Genomic DNA, 18130 nt, shown 5'->3' with positions numbered 1-18130 from the left:
ACCTAACCCTAAACCTTTACCCTTTTCCTAACCCTAACCATCACATACCTAACCCTAACCCTAACCAAAACACAATTCATACCTTAGCCCTAACTCTGACCCCTGACCCAAAAACAGGGTTTCCCCTCGTGGGGACCAGGCTCCGGTCCCCACAAGGAGCAATTGGTCCCCACAACGTAGTATATGTCAGGAAAATCGTCCCCACAAGGTATTACAAACAAACGCACATGCAAACTGCCACGCTGACTGACAGCAGCGCTCAGCTGAGCTGCTAAGGTTGTAATCATTCAATTAACTGCAAATCAATAACAGCCTTATGGATGAGGAGTTTCAGGATTGCTCTGTCGCTCACACAGCTTTCTGACTGCACACTCTCTGCTGACTGAACGTCTGCCGTCAGCCTCCCGCCACGACCGCAGACGAGGCATCCCAGCCGGAGTTTTGTCTGCGAGACAGGTTTAAGTTTTCCCAGCTCGTTCGTGTTGGACAGGATCGTGACCTAAATGCTAAACGTGTCGCTCCAGCCCACGCGGTAATCTTGCATCCTATGTTCAGCGACCTCAACCTCCACGCTGTTTTAGCTCCTCAATGGATGCGTGACATCAGCTAAAAAAAACCCCTCCAAAACATCCATCTCTCCTGTCACCCTCCAAATTAACATGGAAATTGCTGTTTTGCATTCTGGGATAAGGGAAACAGAGACTTAAACACCTTCTTTTCTCCCCTCGCCTCTGCTCGCTCTCGGGGGCCTGGGGCCCCCTTTTCCTCCCGACCCGGTGGGCGTTCCAGCCATGACACCTGCCCAGTGAATGAGTGAGGTGATTAATGGCTTAAGGGAGGAATGAAGAGAGGACAGGGGGACAGAGGGAGATGGGACGGATAAAAAGTGCTGGCTGCTGAAGGTCAGCAACGTAAATCTTGTCATCGCCAAACTGTGTGAAAGACCTACAGTATATTTTCACATGTTAGTAGAGATGCTACTGATTATATGAGCTGGTGTGATTGTAACATGTTTGGCTCTTTTGTGTGAAGCATTTTACTTGCCGGATGCACATGCATGTTTTACTAAGACAGCATTTTTCACTTCTGAAACCCCATCGTCTTAGTCAAAGAGGTGAACGTAGCTGGGGGGGACATGATCGTGACGATGTGGGGCCCCTGCAGGTCACACAGCGTTGCCCGTGATAGGCTTTGGAAAGCACTGCATGAAATTTGTGTAAAAAAAAAAAGGTCAAGTTGATCTTCAGTCTCACTCTTCATTCACACATTAGTGATAGAGGAAACGGTCCATTAGTGAGACTTGTTGATTGAAACCTGGACAAAGGAAACAACAGTTTCTTCATGTCTCAGTTTGAGAGGACGTGTGGCTGGTTGTGCAGCAACTCAGGAAAGTATTTCAGCCAATGACAATTTAGCGCTTCGTTGACCAATACAAGTATATTGGACTCCTGCCCAATAACAAACCTGTCCTGGGTGTACCCTAACGATCACCCAACGACCGCTGGAGATGGGCATCAGCTCAGCCACGACCCTACAGAGATGAGAGTAAACGTTGGATGGGTGGATTACTTTACAGACAGGAAACAAGTTCAGTGACTTAAGAACTGGTTTTGATATGATCCATTTTGCTGGTGTTGGTCAAGATCCTATCAAGACTTTGGATGCAGCAACCAGATTGATCTTTTAAAGAAACAGTAAAGACCCAACTAACCTACTGGAAATAAAAGCCCCTCTTTTCACAGGAAGCCCTTTACCTTTAAGAGGTTGACAACAAGGATTGTGTGGTTTTTAGCCCCTTTGAGTTCAGTTGAACTCTGACCTTTGTACATTTTGGGGACCGAAAGCAGTGACTTCTGTGTTTTCAGCATCTCATCAAAATCTCATCCACTGGCTGTGGTCACCACATGGCCACAGATTGATCACATGACCACAGCCAGTGGAATTGTGTGTAAATATGATAGGGGATGTTGTAGTACCTTGCAATCTGAGCTATGGGGATCGTATAGAAATTAAACAACCATGGCTCGCGAATGGACCCCACAATTCATTTATTGTATTTTGTTTGTTATACCAGACCTTCCAGCCATTTTATTATTTTTTTCCCCACCCAACAATCTGTATGTTATGATCAATTGTGTGAAACGCAGCTCTGACATTTTGGTAATGCCAGGACAGAAGTTCTAGACCTATCAGAATACATACATCTGGTGAACACGAGCACGAAATGAACACGAGCGTCATGCTGCTCGTCTTACTCTCTGAATTTTGTCTGGGAAATTCTGTGGGTTTCCATTCCAGACTCGACTTCCAACAGAAAACCCACAGCGGCCCTGGTGAGGGCTCCACAATGAGTGTCTGCTGAATTGAATGTATTCCATGGAGGTCAGTCTGCTGCTTTCCACCACCCAGTTATCCTTCTTCGTGGTTAGCCACATCCACAGTGTCCACCATCGACACGCTAGCACCGCAAAACGTTTCAGCTGAGAAATGGTAATAAATAATGTATTTTCTGGTGTAGTGGTGTGGAGGGCTGGAGGTACGCAATAAGATCATGATAAAAATCATAGTAATAATTTTTGTAATGATTAGTAGCTAAGGTTAAAGATATTGTATTTATGTCTGTGGTTGTAATGTGACAAAATATGGGAAAGTTCAAGAAGAGTGAATACTTTTGCGAGTCATGTACAGAGAGAAAACACACAGAAATGAATATTTAAATAAGTTGTTTTGTGTTGACATGACAACTATCAGTCATACGCATCACAGGTCTTGTCTTTAAACAGGGACATCAAGAAGAAAACCATCAATAAAAGAAAACCATAAGAAATCCCATTTACAGCATGCAAGAAATGCAACTTTATATCTTAAATACAAACATAAACTTGAGGGATTTCATTTTGGGCAGAATTTAAGTAAAAATACATTAAAAATTGTTCAGATGAAAGCATGTAGTTAGAATGAAACAGTCAGCGTTCAGACCTAAATCCAACTGAGAATCTGTGGAAAACAATTTTAATATATTTTCGCAGAATCAGCCCATCCAATGTGACTGAGCTTAACTAATTTGGGCAGGAATGTAAGTCTCTAGAAGCTGGTAGAGAGGCAGCCCAGTAAAAGCCGATTCAATGAAGCGCTAGCTCAGGTGGGCTGAATGCAAATGCATGCCACACTTTTCAGATCTTCATTTTTACAATTATGTGCTAATATTGGTCTATCACATAAAATCACAATAACATTTTTGTAATACATTGTCCTTAATTTTGTCAAATTACAGCAGCGCTCTGGTAATTATTATACACACATGCTGCTGTATTGACTCAGAGGGACTGACGTTGCAGAGGCGCGCCGCACTTTTCAGACATTTATCTCTCATCGGCTCAGCTTCAGCCTGACGGCGACACCGTGGAGTTTTACAAGACGCTGCCTGTTGATCACTCGATCACAGAGCTCTAGTTGAACGACCAGACCAGTGGTTGTTTGCACGTGTAGCTGAGTGTGTGCGCTAAGCTATTGAGTGTGAGCATGTTGAGGCGCAGCGAGCGTCACAGAGCTCCCCGCGGGGGGTACTCCATGCCTTGTTGGAGGTGAAGGGAGTACGCGGTGCCCTCTCAGAGCAGAACGTTCCACCAATTTCATGCTCCTCAGTGTGTGCAGCTCTCATCCGCATGCAATGCAGCGTAGAGTCAGGTTGAGGCAGTGTGTGTGTGTGTGTGTGCGTGTGCGTGTGTGTGTGTGTGTGTGTAATAAGCAAGCAGAACTTCAGCAGTAACACAGTTGTGTTGTCCGTTTTAGACTCGTCCCTTAGATCTCGCCGCTGCTGGAAGCTGCAAAGCACTTGGTTTGTAAACGGAGTTGATGAAGCAGCTTTAAGCTGCTGCTTAGCAGTGTGCAGCAGAACAGGCAGCAGCGTTCGGCCTTCCTCCCTCAGTGATCGGGTCGGTCTACTTTCTGTAGTTCAGCTGGATTGAGATGGGCGGTATTATGTAAAACTGACTTTCTGGAGTCTTGAGAGAGACCGAAGCAATTTCAAGGAGTCAAATTACAAAGTCAAATTTATTTTCTATTCAGCATTTTTATAAAAGGCTACATATTTTATTTGATTGTGCTATAAAATCCCACTATATGCCAGGAAAAGTATGTAACACTGCCCTTTTAAGAGAATGCTGCTGTTTGGGATTGCTTCCTTCCAGGCAGAGTCTCGGCTCTCCGCTCTTTGTTTGCTGGTGGGACTACAACAGAAGCTATTCAATTCAGTTTATTTACCTAGCGTCAATTGTCAACAAATATTGCCTCGAGGCGCTTTACAAAACAAGGTGTGTGTTTGACAGGTGAGGGCCTATAAACTCTACGGTTCTGGCTTCAAATCAGAGCCATTCCAGAAGCATGCAAATAGTAAGGTTTTATACCTTTGTGTGTAAAATAAATAAATTGATCAACTGTGTCAAAATTTTAAGTCTTTTAGGTCACTGACCTAATTTTTATTAATGATTTGAACGTAAATCTAGAAATTGGGAGATTGGTTTGAGTTACTGCAGCTGCAATAACTAGCTAACTTTTAAAAATGCTATTCCACACCAGTCCCCCTCCTCCACCTTCCTGCTCTCTCACCCGAAGAAGTGAAGCTCTTTGCCCGTTAATAATCCAGTCACAGCCCAGCCATCTGGTCCGGCGATGTTTTCCACCAGTTTACCTGAAGAACGAGACCGATGTTTTGAGGCGTAGCAGAGTTTGGTTGCTAGCTAAAGGAAAGAAGACTTTCCACCAAGCTCAACTTCGATTCGACAAACTGAATCCTGAATGGAGCCCAATTTCAGCGGTGGGATGGCTGGAGGGTTTTAAACCTACAGACTCAAATTGTGAGCTCGACAAAGAGACGCAAGGAAGTTAGGAAAATTAGTTGGAACATTAATCTCAGAGGACTAAATGACCACAAACAAGATTGACAATCTGGCAGCACTGAGGGGTCCAGCTGGTCATTTTAACAGTGACTTGATGGGGAAGTCGAGTGAGCAGCTCAGGAAGTGAGGGGCAGAAAAGAAAAAGAAAACAAAAATAACACTGAATCAACCGAAGACCATGAACAATAGCTGTTTATTTATAAAATATCTTCAGTTTCCTACCTGACTCAGATATTTTAGTCCTCTACAACACAGTTGCCAGGACATCGGAAGTCCACAGAATAAAAAGGGTCAGAAAACATGAACATTACAGGCATGACCGTCATTTCTCACCAACATAAATGTTTTATCCTTCTTTTACATTTTTTTTTTTATTCACACCAAACTGCCTGGATTGTTTTGGTTGAGGATTTGGTGTTCATTTCGATCCCACTGTGTTTTGGGGCACAAGTGAGAGGAAGCCCACTCCCATGGATAAGAAGCAAGCGAGGGAGCTTCATTGGTAGCTTATGCTGTGTCTGCTAGATTACAATGGTTTTCAACACCTTCGTCAGCAATAAAACGTCTTAAACATGAATTTTTCTCTGATTGTAGTTTTGCTCAACATTTGGTGGCAGACTGAATGGCTTTGTTCATTTCCAACCTCTGTACAGGCAGACTGCAGTTATAAAGCGGCACAGAAAATCAACTTTATCGATCACACCTCCTCTGCCTGTTCTCCGATTGGCCTGCCTGGAGGAAAATCAACCAGAGAAATTGAGCTCAATGGGAGAAATCCTAGATGGGGCACTGATGGGAAATGAGAATTGAGCAGAATTGGGTAGGAAAGCAATCAGACAACTGGATGGAGGATGCATCTGAGAGAATAACATTCCTTGTACTGTCCATCCATGATTCCTGCCGAACATCAGTCCTTCTTTGACGATGTTCTTAGACAGAGGTGACCCCGTTTGGTTCTCCAGGTGTTGTCCAGATGTCTTCTCTTCACAGTGCAGACGTCCTCACACCCACCCAGCGCTCTGTCCTCAGCAGGAGACAGTCGTGGGACTTGCTGGGCCTCCTAAGTCTTTTTCGTCGCTGCTGAACGTCTCTTCTTGATGATATTGTGGTTTCAGCTGAACTCTTTCCCAGACTCATGGTACGTACAGCTGAAAAGAAGAACGTGGGCTCAAATCTTGATCAGCAAATGTATTTTTATTGTACATTTACAAAACAACAAGAGTACAAAAGGTCAGCCCACAGACATGTTTTTTTTTTGTTTGTTTGTTTCAGAAGGAGAATAAGAAAATTTATTTTCAGAACTGCAGCAAACGGTCTCTCAGATGTAAAAAGGGGGAAGGGTTGAGTTGGGGAGCGGGTCATACAAGAGGGGGTACAATCAAACTTTCATAAAGCCTGTCAGTCAGCCAGCGCAGTGCTGCAGAATAACCAAAGGAATCATAGAGAAGTATGACATTCGTAACGGACACCTAGGATGCAGGGATCCCGGCAGGGAGGCGCTCGGGGCAACAGGCGTCCCTCCGGGTTGTTTTTGGCTTTTCCAACTTCTCTCCTCAACCAGCAAACACACTTTGTGCTTCTTATTTTCTGTTGTTTTGCCATGACAACAAGAGTGCAACAGTAGTTAATGCTTTTCCCTAAAGGTTTACATATTGACAAAAAAAAAAAAAAAAAGTTGGCACATTCAAGAAGACGTTTTCCATAATAACAGACTTTTTTTTGTTTTTTAATTATTTGACTTTTTTTGTTTTTGTTTTGTTTGATCATCATAAATACAATATACGTCTCTCTCCCTGTATCCAGAGCTCACAACAGAACATTACAGACAGGTATTTACAAAATAAGGAAAACGGAGTGAACTCAAACTCAAATAATTATAGTAATACCAAAAGTCCGTTTTTACTCATTTCACAGCAACAAGTGTAGCTTGATGAGAACTGGTAGCGTCTCCTCGTCTTTAGTCCCGGTGTGTCGGTGGTGAAAAGATGGGGAGGGGCTGATGGAGGCATCACAGGTTTCCTGACGGCTTCACTGAGCTCCTTATCTCATTTCCTAGAAGCAATCAAAAATAAAATGTTTTATTATTATTATTATTATTATTATTATTATTACAGGCATTGTAAAGCTTCAACACTTCATGTTAATTAGCCGGAAAATACCTAAAAAGTCACTTGGTCTGAAGGCATGACAGCATTTGGTAGCATTATTATGAAAAATGATTAAACTTTATGAGTTAGCATTGCTTTGATTCATGCTGCTGTTCGGTTGGCTACAAAAAGGCTTTGATTGGCAACTATAAAGACAAATGTCAAAGTTTGGAATTATTTTCAGTCCACTTGTCACTTTCACTGTAATGTTTTTCTCTATAAAGAATCGAGCAGCAAAAATGTATGCTATTCTCTGCAAAAAGTAATTGAAATCTAGTCCTATTTTTTTGTAATCAGGCTGCATTGACAGTGAAATGACTTTTAAAATGTTTGAATTAAAACTTAAAAAAAAAGACTCTTAAAAAAAGAGTTTATGTTTAAAAAAGAAAATAAAGCTAATCTAAATTTAAAAGCAGATTTATTGGAGTGTAAAATGGAATATTTAACAGGGAGTCACAACTTTGACTGGACTTTCTGTTACTTATAAAGGAGGCTCACAACCTGAAAACCCCAAGGCTTTATTTGGATTACAGACTCATTCAATTCAGCCCATGAAGTGTTGAATTATCACTAAATTGCTCATAATCCAGTATATAAATCCATTTCTTTTCGAATGACGGGGTTTTTAGTCAGCGTAGTTCTCTCACAGCAGGTGAACCAATCTGACTCGGACTCTGAAAGGCGGCAGTCACCGGGTACGCCGCTGAGTGCTCCGCATCGGCACTTAAGAGCCAGGGACCGGGCTCATCATTTCTGTTTTCTTTCACTTCATGCAAAGATTTGGTGGGGGATGTTTTCAAAATGCTCCCTGACATTCAAATGAAGAAAAAAGAAAATGTTTCAAGTAAATTTTGACGTCTTAGTGGTTTCTTCCTGTCTATCTTAAAAAGTCATTCATTTTAAATATGTATGCATTAAATAATTTATTCTTTTTGGTTTTATTTTTATTTAAAAAAAAATAAAATTGGATATTCCTTGGTACTTGACAAAATTAACAGACAGTTATCAGAGGGGCGTCTAATTCTGCCATTTAAATTCAGAATTTAAATGTCAGAATGGATGATTGGTGCCAGATTTCAGACTTGTGACTCTTTAGAAGAATATTTGTTCCTGTGTCTGGATTCAAAACTTATGCATTCATTTGGAAATTTGTGCTACGAGAAAGAGATGTGAGAAAAAATGTGTGAGAGGCAACGACCTGGAGACCTAACAGACCGGCACCATCCCAATCTGAACCCGCCGGACGTCTAGATGCTGATACGGTCTCCTACAAACTTCCTTTTCTTTGTTGCCAACAAGCAGCTACATTTTCTGTTACAGAGACCTACAATAATATAGTTTGTTGAGCTCTGGTGTCTCAGAAAAGTCAAAATTCCTGTTTTAAAAACTTTGAAACAGCTTGTCATGATTAATTTCGTATTAAAGTTGGCGTTTATTCATCTCATGATAAAAGCTGGTGCTAGCTAATTTTAGTTAGCATGCTAATGTTAGCATATTTCCTAAAGTAATCTGTCAAAAATTCTAATAGCGATTTATTTTGAAATGAAGGGTTTCCATCGCTGCATTCTGGGGTACACTTTAGTGGAAAATACGTGTTTTTCGAATTCATGAGATTGTCTGTTTCCGTGAATTTTTTTCGTAACATGTTCTTTCAAATAATTATCGGCATTTATGATGTTTAAAAAATGGGGAAGAAATTCAAGTTTTTCATCTGAAAGTCAGGAACTGGTGAAAATACCACATTATTCCTTTGAACATTTTAATGGAAAATGTTCAATCTACCCCAGATATACTGGTCCTAGACTGACCTTAAGGGTCAAAGGGCATAAGAAAGCAGTCAGTGACCCCCCTCACGAGGAAGAAGGAGCCTAATCCAGGCTTCCTGCACAAACATCCCAAACTTTACAGCGGGACAGGAACATGCTTTCATGTCCATGGGAGGGTGTAAAAAGCCCAGAGGGTCATCCAGGAGCCTCTGGGGGGTCGGCTGGGGGTGGTCCCTGCTGCTCCATAGAGGGGCAGAAGAGGTTACAGGGTAGCTCTGTATGTGTGGTCATGGTTGCCACTTTTACAGGTCAGATAAGTCTGTTCAGCTGACCTCTGACAGACTGCACTGTCAGGGGTCAGGTTTTTCCTCCCACACAAAACCGTACTGACACCTCAGGTTGCAGCTTTACAAAGAACAAATAAAGTACAATGATGCAGCGTGGAATAGGGACTGCTAGAAAAATAAAACTATGAAAAGTAATTTTAGACGTTTTTTACATTTAAAGTGGCAAAAAGAATAAAATAAAGAAAAAATAGTAAATGTTCATTTTTTAATTTGCATTTCTGTTTTTTTTCTCTCTCTCTTTGTTCCTATTGACTGAAGACGTAGCAATTGAATTTCAGAGATGATTCAGCCTTGTAATATTAAGCTGCAGTCAGACCAGCTTTCACTGTCTAACCTACTGTCATGTCAGACATTGTAAGTGTTGTCTGTGCAGCTCAGAGTCCCTGCGGAGCTTCCCATTCCACCGGCGCAGCTCCCTCCGCCATAAAAGACACCGTCTCGTCACCAGAGAGCCTGCAGGGGGTGCATTTGAAGGAGCGCTCCCACGGAGAAGTGTGCCCTCTGAAGAGCACTCCAAATGGAGTGGTGGGCGCGTACACTTAATCGTTTCCTACTGTAAAGCTTAGTGAGTAGGAAGTAATGCTAGATCTGCGAACCCGAGAGCATCCCGGTGTGTGTGTACGAGCGTAACGCCGAACTGTGGCGGAAGTAGTTTTTATTTCTCAGTGTGTTTACAAGTCGAGCAGAGATCTGATGAAGCTCAAAGACCAAACTGTTTTTCTACCTCGTTGTGTTTCCTGGCTGAGCTGAGCCCCCGAGAGCCGGTGGAGCCTCTGGAAGAGGAGCTCCCCGTGGTCGAGCAGTTACCGGACACCTGACCCCTGGAGAGGTAGCCGCTCTTACCGCTGTACACCACCACTTCCTCATCTGACGAGGCAAAAACAAAGAGAAGACACAGAAACAGAATGAAGGCTGCTGGTGGAAGATGCTTATGAAAAAAAAAAGGCAGAAAAGGTCATTTATTCCGACGTCATTTCAGCAGTGATGAGCACAATTCCGCTAAAGTGCTAATAGCAGGGCTAATTTTTCATGTAGCGTCTTTTGCTAACATTTTGGCATGCTTAGCTTCCCCTGAGTTCATTTTTCCGGAAACATTCTTGGCTGTCTTGTAAGTTTTTGGATGAATAAAGCTTGACATGTGTTAAAGTTCTGGTTATTGGCTGTTATGAATTCGTCAAGTAGTTTGATATTCATGCCCTTATTTTGAAATGGGTGAAAACGGTTTATACAGCAGTTCCGTTTCCTTCCTTTGCGTTCTTCACCTGTGATGTGAAAGTCGTGTTCAAAAGAACGCAACCACACAACAATAAATTTCCTCCTGCTGACAGGAACTTATTATGTTGGAACACATTTAATGTCATTGACACATTTGGAGTATCAATATGGTTGAAATTGGTGCTTTAGCGCTTCAGCGTCCGCTAAATACTTTATATTTGTAGCTCTTTAGAGCTAGCATAGCTAATGTTTATGATTAGAGTTTAATGATTAGCACAGCTAACATTTTAGCTAGCAGTGCCCACCGTTGTGTTTTAGTAACACATTTTAAGCATAACGATATCTGACTAGCTACCACTTTACCAGCTAGCTCATTCTAGCCAATGACTGAACACCTACATATTTCAGATAATCAATACTAATGCTGCAGGGGCAATTTATGAATCACTGAACATGTTTTTTTTTTCATTATTATTTACAGCCAACATCTTGCTGCCAAAGAGTCACTCAGAAAGAATGACTCAACAAAGTTGATCTCACTTTACTTCCATGTGGAGGGGAAACACTGCAGTGCAGTAGCAGAGCGTGACGCAGCGCTATCTGCTGTGGGCCGTGTTTACCAACTGGAACCACTGGAGACCGGTTCTATCTGGAAGTGGGTCCCTCTAAACGTACGTGACGCGACGCGACGAGCTGCAAACACGTCTTCTTACTGTCTGCGTGTTTTTGTCCCGAGCCTTTCCGCTGGTGGCTGTTGCTGCTGTACTCGCTCCTCTCCAGGGAGGACAGGGCGCTGTTTGCCAAGCTGCTGGTCTCCACACACCCCTGGGGGCCCTGAAGCCTGTCCTCCTCTGGGGGGGGCTCCGGAGGTGGGGGGAGGTCTGAACAACACAAATGAGGAATATAAAATAAGGAATATATAAAAAAAACACTTAAGCCGTAATAAATAATTTCCTTCTAGTTTATAAAGGCTGTTGGGCTAATTATAGTGTCTGTTATGTAACAGCTGTATTTGCTTTCAAAAGAATACTTGGCTGCAGTTCATTTAATTGCCTCACATTTAGAGAGCGAGAACATGTCAGACCGCTTACGGCTCGGTTCTCATTTAGAAAATGAGCGAATTTAAAGGAGCAAAAACATTCTGCTTGTTAAAACAAAGAGTTCTGATTGTGACTCACAGGGAGCCAGCCGCATGTTTAGTGTTCAGAATATGGCCGCTCCGTCCTCTGCAGTTTCTCTCATCATCATCATCATCGTCATCAGAAATGTTTGCGTATTACACGTAGATCAACACACAGATTCTACACGCGTGAAATCTATAAGTGGTAGCGATGCGGCCTCTCACCCTGTGGTTTTCAGTAATACAGCATTTCCTTCGCAGACACTTCCTGAGTGTGGGAACATGTGAATAGAGAGCAGTGGGTTTCTGAGTGTTTCTCACCTCCTTGAATATCTCTCCTGTACGCTGAGGTCTTGGACGCCTTTTTCTTCACTCTGGACTTTGGGTTGGGAGGAGTGCAGGTTTCTGCTGGGGAGGAGCGGCTGTGCACTGTGGCAGAAAGACGACGTTCAGACAGAAGCAGAACGACACAAACAGAAGCTGCCGAATGTTTGCAGGTCGACAGCTATGGGCCTGCAGTGCGTGAACACGGCGGCGGCTTTACCAGGCGTAGTTGCGCCGTCTTCATTCACTGTCGGCGCCTGGCCGTGAAGGCAGCAGTGGGCGGGACTTTGGAACTGCAGCGTGCCAGCCTCCGTTGAGCCGAGAAGCTGTTGGCCGCAGAGGCTGGGGTTGGACTGGGTGAGTGGTGGGCTCGGTGCCTGGGGAACTGGAACTGGACCGCAGGGTAACCTTCTGCTATGGGAGGGAAGGGCAACGTGTCACCGACTGAGGCTGAGCTGTTAGGAAGCGGGGTTTGCAATAAAAGAATGTGTATGGTTTAGAATCTGTAGATTTATTGTCTGGTTTCTCCCATAATGACTGTAAACCTGTCCGACATAGCATTAATACTGTCACAGTGGTTTAAGAAATGTAAAATTGTATCTTAAGAGTGTCACTTCCCTGCTTGGAAAAACAGAACAGACACTTGACATGCTATTGGCTGACACTTAGCATAGTAGCTGAGCAATATTCACTTTGCTCGGCACTGATTGGCTGTTACCCCAGTGCAAAGATAAGGAAGACCGTGGACGTTAGCTTTTGTGTCAACGCTAAAGTCGTTGTCACTGCTTATCAATGCATATTAAGGCATATTTGATGTTAGAACTACTGAGATTCTCAAGATTTCAGCTCCTGGAAGAAATGTCACAAATTAGGCATATGAGCTATATATCAATTTTCTTGTATTGATTACATTGAAATATTGATTATTTTGACAACCCTGATGTTGACAAATACTGTATACATCAAACTTGAAATAACTTCACTGTCTTTACACCGTCTATGATTAAATATTTGTCTTTCTTAAAGTACACTTAATCCATTTTTTTTGTTTAGTTTTTCATACTGCTCCAACTTTCCCCTCCTCTAAGACTTACGGAACGGCTTTCTGCTTCTGTTCTTTCTTTACCTTGTTTATATTTTACTTCAAAAGCCTGAGATAATGTGAAAAACACCAAAGCTGAAGACTCGACATTTGTTTCTATTTTCCCAACAATAAATCCACTTCTTTATCAGCGCTTCCACTGTTTTGTTATGAATTTGGCAACTTTCCCCCGAAACAGAATAGTCAACACTACGTTAAATCCCCTGGTATAAACTGAGCTAGATTTTGTTCAGAAAAGTCTCGCTGAAATCCAAGCAGACACAAGCAAACAACATAATCTTGTAGTGCATCTAACGACAGCGTGTCTGTGAGAACTGTCATTTCTTTTAGTTTGTCAAAAGTTGTCCCGACTCAAGGCAGAGAAAGCATCAAACATGTACGTATTTACCTTCACTTAACCTGCTGAATTTACCTAAAACTTGCCAAAATGTTGTTGAAAGTAGTTTCTGTAACCTCCTAAAATACTCCAATCAAAAATGTTATTATAGAATGTCCAGTCAAAACTTTCTATGCATTTCTTACAAAATTGGTCCTTTTTTGCACAGCGGTGCTTATAGATTTCAAATATATATTTTGCTGTGAGGTAAAAATGTTCCTTTTCTGTCCTCTTGGCACCCATTCGATTTGTGTCAGAAAGTCATGGTTTAAATTTTGTGGTGAGGAAAACTTGAGAAACTTTAAGCAAAAAAAAAAAAAAAAATCCAACTGCTGCTGCAGCTGAGGAGCATGTTTTCTCCGGCTTATAATCATTGATATTTGCTTTGTGAATCAGACGATGAGATGAATTTCAGCTCCATGATGGACATAATGCATTGGTGCAAGCTGATCTAACATCAAGTTGGTGTGCAGCTCAACATTGTGGTGCGGCTAGTGTGCAGTGCTTGTGCAGTTTTGATTATCTCTATTAATGCTGAGTTTTAACATTAAAGTGATCAAAAGTATCCAAACTTTAAGGCAATAAAGATCAGCATAACGGGGGAAAAAAAACCTAAATTTAGACTACTCAGGAACTTTGAGACGAGTGGGCATCTAAATGCAGTTAATGTGTTGCTATGATGCATTGGTGTACTTTATTAAATGGGAGATATTGTGTATCTTCCAGGCACATGGTGACATTTTCTAGCACAGTAAAGTGACCCCATTACCTTCAGTTGTTGTGAAAATGCTGGAGCTATGAAAACCATCTGGGGACTGCAGCTCCAAGGTGGAGTTTAAGGTAAATACTGCATGGGTTAGCGCTTAGGCACCTCTGAATGGTTGCCATGGGAGATTAAAGTATCCTTCAAACATGCATGAGTCAAAGCAACACTCCAGGTTATGTTTTTGATGGTGGAATAGTCTTATGATTTGATATGAAGGTTATTTAAAAAAAAAAAAAAAGAATTGAGCTACGTGTGTGGGGGTGTTCCCATTTAAAAACACATTATGACTTTTCTCCGAAACATTAAGTCTGGTTAGCGTACCGTGCCAGCTGCTGGTCGGCGGGGGCTCTGGCTTCCTCGTGGGGCGAAGGAGTCAGGGTAGCGGTGGACTGGTGGCTGTAGGAGGTGGCTGGCGAGGACGTGACGTTCCTCTGAGGGGGGGCGGGGCCGTCCTCGCAGCCTTCCATCAGGTACGTCCTATCAGGAAGGGGCGGACACCACTCCTCCTCGTCCGACCTGCGGGTAAAACAAACGCTTTCGTACGGCGTGCTGCAGCTCCGGCCGGCTCCTTGGCTCGTGCATTGTTGGAATACATTGACACAGAGCCGCTTGTTTGCTCCTTGGTTCCTTCAGATTCAACAAGCCATGAGGCTACTTAAAGATTAATGATGTTCTTTCAGGCTTGACTCGAGTTAGCCATTGGCAAAACTGCAGGGGGCTAAGCTTCGTCTTGGGTGGCACTGCTGCTCAGCCGGTGATAAGAAAGATGCTTTGCTTTGAGGTTAAAGAGAGCCAGTGCTAAGGAGGAAAAACAGCTAAATGACTTAGGCAATTGGCCGAGGCTGAGATAATCGGGTTGTTAAAGCCAGAGGCAAAAAAACCCAATGCTGGGTTCAATACTCCGTGTGCCTGGCAGAGCCGAGGCTGAATCTGAGCGATGGTCCAGCTGGGTAATTGGTAACCTGTTTGTCTGAGAAAATCAGAAGTCTGTCTCACCTCGCGTCCATGTTGTCGTGCTGGAGCTGGCCGTCTTGCTCGCACTGGCCCAGCTCTCCAACTGGTGGAGGCGGGGGCAAGGCCTCCATCCACGTCAGAGACGGGGTCTTCACTGCCTTCCCCATCGCCTTCTGCTTGGGCTTACCTTCACATCAAACGCAGAAAAGAAAACCTTTTTAAAACAAAAGCTCTGGGAAAATGAGTCAGCCCACCATGGGGAGATATTCCTATAGCAACAAACCTCCAGGATGTAAATGTGTGGGCAGCAACAGGTAGTTATTTTAGTTCACTTCAGGGCTGCGACTAATGATTACCTCAGTAATCGATTATTCAAACGATTATTCTGGGTAAAATAAAATTTGCCACATTCTGCAGATTTTTCATTTCACCGCTAAAGACTTTTAAAATAAAATATTAGATGTACAAATAAACAAGTAGTTCAATTCCTTTTTTTCGATAAGAAAATAAATATTTTATTGCTGAAAATGCAATAAAATGAATAGAATATAAATGCAAAATGTACATATTTTATATATTTTTGTACTTTTATTTTTATAGCTTTGGCTTAAATGCTGCTCTGGGGGTGTTCTTTCAGCAAACGGCATTTTTTTGAGTCTGTATACTCCAGTTAACGAATAATGGATTCCTCAATTAGTTAATTATTTCAATAATCGATTCATCACAAATGTACTTACACGTATTCAGTGTATTTACAACAGTGTAACATATTAAAGTGCTACACAGTTGCAGTGTGTAGCACTTTGAGATTTTTCTAATGAAAAGTGCGGTACAAATTAAATTGATTATTATTATTATTATTATTATTAATAAAAACGTATTGGGAAAGTAACATGTCAGAACATACAACAACATATTTCCAGTAATACATCTGTAATTATATTTCCCTTTCGTAGCGGAAATGCATTTTATTTGGGTTTTTTCCTTATACTTCCTCCATAACACCAAGATGAAATCAAACGTAAGCCTGCTTCTCGTCTTACCAGCGCAGCGATCCGGCTGTGCGTACTGAGCAGGCTGGGGCGGGCCGGGCTGGGTGATCCAGTGCCCTTCGTCCTGCTGCTCCCCGCTAAACGCTGCCCCCTGTGGCTGACTGGAGAAGGGCATGATGGAGGCGGTGGCGTACGGGGTGGTGGAGACGTTCTGGCCGTAGGTGAAGCTGTGCAGGTCCTCGCTGGTGGCGTCGATGGTGCTGTAGATGGGACCCTCCGTGGAGTCGCCCATGCTGTACTTCTCCGTCTGATTCAGATAGTTGGAGATCCCGGCTTCTGCGTGAGGGCGGAGTTTGTTCTCAGCAAACGTCGGCTGCCTCCCTGTCAGCGCTGGACGACGGCTCACCTACCGTTGTAGTATCTCTCAGCCGGGTCGTGGTTGGCCGTGCAGCAGTTGACGGCCTCCTTGCTGCTGTGGACCAGGTTGGTGGTGGGCCAGGAGTCCGCCAGCCACGGGTAGTTGCCCATGTTGCCCCCCAACACGCCAGGCCTGCAGAGACGTTACGGGTTCACTAGCAGAGCAGGTGAACAGGCTAGCAGAGAGCAAACTATTCTGAAGGAAAGTTTTCAGACATGAGGAGAACTGATCAAATGGGATTATTTAGAAAGAAACAATTTGAGTTACCTTCCAGTGAGTCCTGATGCCTCAGCATGAGGGAACCCCACTGCAACAAGACAGAGAGAAAATTAGGTTTAGTGGGAGCGGGGTGACCGATGCACCACACGCTCCCCTCAGAAAGCAACATAAAATATTCCACACATTCTCCTCGACGCTGACTAGGGAGGGAGGAAGGAATTACTGAAAGAAAGGGCAGAATTACATACGGAAGGAAAGAATGAAGGACGGGACGATACTGCTTCTATAATATAGAAATAAAGTCTAGAAATGGAAGTATTATTGATCCATTGTTTTCTTTTATTTTCCATAACCTACCTGTAAAATCCACCCAGATTTTTACCTCAGTTAAATATCACTCTGACTCCTCAAAACCTAATTCCATTTCCTGTGCCTCTGGCAGCAATATGAAATCCTCTTCCACAGGTAATTCCTGTGGCTTCTTTCATAAAGCGCCCGCTCAGACGGCAGACAGGCAGGCAGCAGACTCCCACACGTCCCCGGCCGCTCCTGACCTGCCGGTGTGTAGGCGAAGGACGCCGTGTAGTGGCTCAGCTCCTTCCTCTTCTTGCGGCGGCAGTAGATCCACAGGCTGAAGCCCATGAGGATGACCCAGCAGGCGCCGCCGATGCCCGCGATGAACGCCGGCTGCTTGACCACGTCAGTGATCTGCTCGGCCAGGCTCACGCTGCCCTCTTCGGCGCTCCCACCGCCGCCGCCGGGCGCAGTTGGCTCTTCAGCTGGCAGCTCTGTGGGAACAAACACAGACGTGACAATGGCTGAATAACATATTGTATGAACTGGAGCTTTAAATAGCAGGTCAATAAAAGCCTTATGAACCACGCAGGGAGATTTAAACAGACTGAAATTGTTTGATCTTACCTTTCGTATGGTCTCACTTTAAGGGACAAAGCAAGCTTTTGGTACATCACTAACATACGATCACATTACCAGCTAAAATCACTCATTCATCTGTCAAGCACTGTCTGTGACAAAAAAAAAAAAAAAAAAAAAAAATTGATGTGCTTAAAATGAAATGGTCTCGCAAAAACCTCTTTAGACCAGACGAGAGCTCAGAGTGAGCAAACATGGCCGACTGGAAAGAAGCGCTGGCAATAGTTTGTTTGGACAAGGTTCAGCAGAGACAAACAACACAAAGACGTTTACAATGTCCACCAGACTTTCTGGTCCACAACGGCAGTTGCTATGTGTCTTGGATTTCTGGCCAGGTTTTTGTCACGTCGCGTTCTGATTGGTTACATGCCTCATCCAACAGGCTGTTGTTTGTCAGGACGATCCAACATGTTGAATATCCCCAAATTTAGATTGGAGCGGTTCCGATTTCCTTCCTAGTGGACCAGATCACTCTGAGGGACCGGATCACTCTGAGTGACCGGATCACTCTGAGGGACCGGATCACTCTGAGTGACCGGATCACCCTGAGTGT

General features: G+C 43.4%; 1 protein-coding gene across 4 annotated transcripts in view; it reads right to left on the bottom strand.

Moving 5' to 3' along the window:
- Window positions 1-6160: 6160 nt before the first annotated feature.
- robo3 (roundabout, axon guidance receptor, homolog 3 (Drosophila)) overlaps window positions 6161-18130 on the bottom strand; it is a 264138-nt gene continuing 252168 nt past the window's right edge. For 3 of the 4 annotated variants that reach the window (XM_016673590.1, XM_007556477.2, XM_007556478.2), the window contains 11 exons: window positions 17199-17432; window positions 16693-16732; window positions 16418-16557; window positions 16059-16343; window positions 15058-15202; window positions 14383-14577; window positions 12038-12231; window positions 11815-11922; window positions 11087-11254; window positions 9883-10025; window positions 6161-6950 (listed from right to left, as the gene is read on the bottom strand). In XM_016673590.1, the coding sequence (XP_016529076.1) occupies window positions 6939-6950; window positions 9883-10025; window positions 11087-11254; window positions 11815-11922; window positions 12038-12231; window positions 14383-14577; window positions 15058-15202; window positions 16059-16343; window positions 16418-16557; window positions 16693-16732; window positions 17199-17432 (1664 nt within the window). In that variant the 3' untranslated portion in view covers window positions 6161-6938. The remainder of the gene's footprint in view (window positions 6951-9882; window positions 10026-11086; window positions 11255-11814; window positions 11923-12037; window positions 12232-14382; window positions 14578-15057; window positions 15203-16058; window positions 16344-16417; window positions 16558-16692; window positions 16733-17198; window positions 17433-18130) is intronic. The other variant, XM_016673589.1, reaches the window with a different exon arrangement.

This window comes from Poecilia formosa, unplaced genomic scaffold (genome assembly GCF_000485575.1).
Source record: "Poecilia formosa unplaced genomic scaffold, Poecilia_formosa-5.1.2 Scaffold79, whole genome shotgun sequence".
NCBI lineage: Eukaryota > Metazoa > Chordata > Actinopteri > Cyprinodontiformes > Poeciliidae > Poecilia > Poecilia formosa.
Note: the sequence above shows the minus strand (reverse complement) of the source record. Positions and strands in the feature narration are given on the sequence as shown.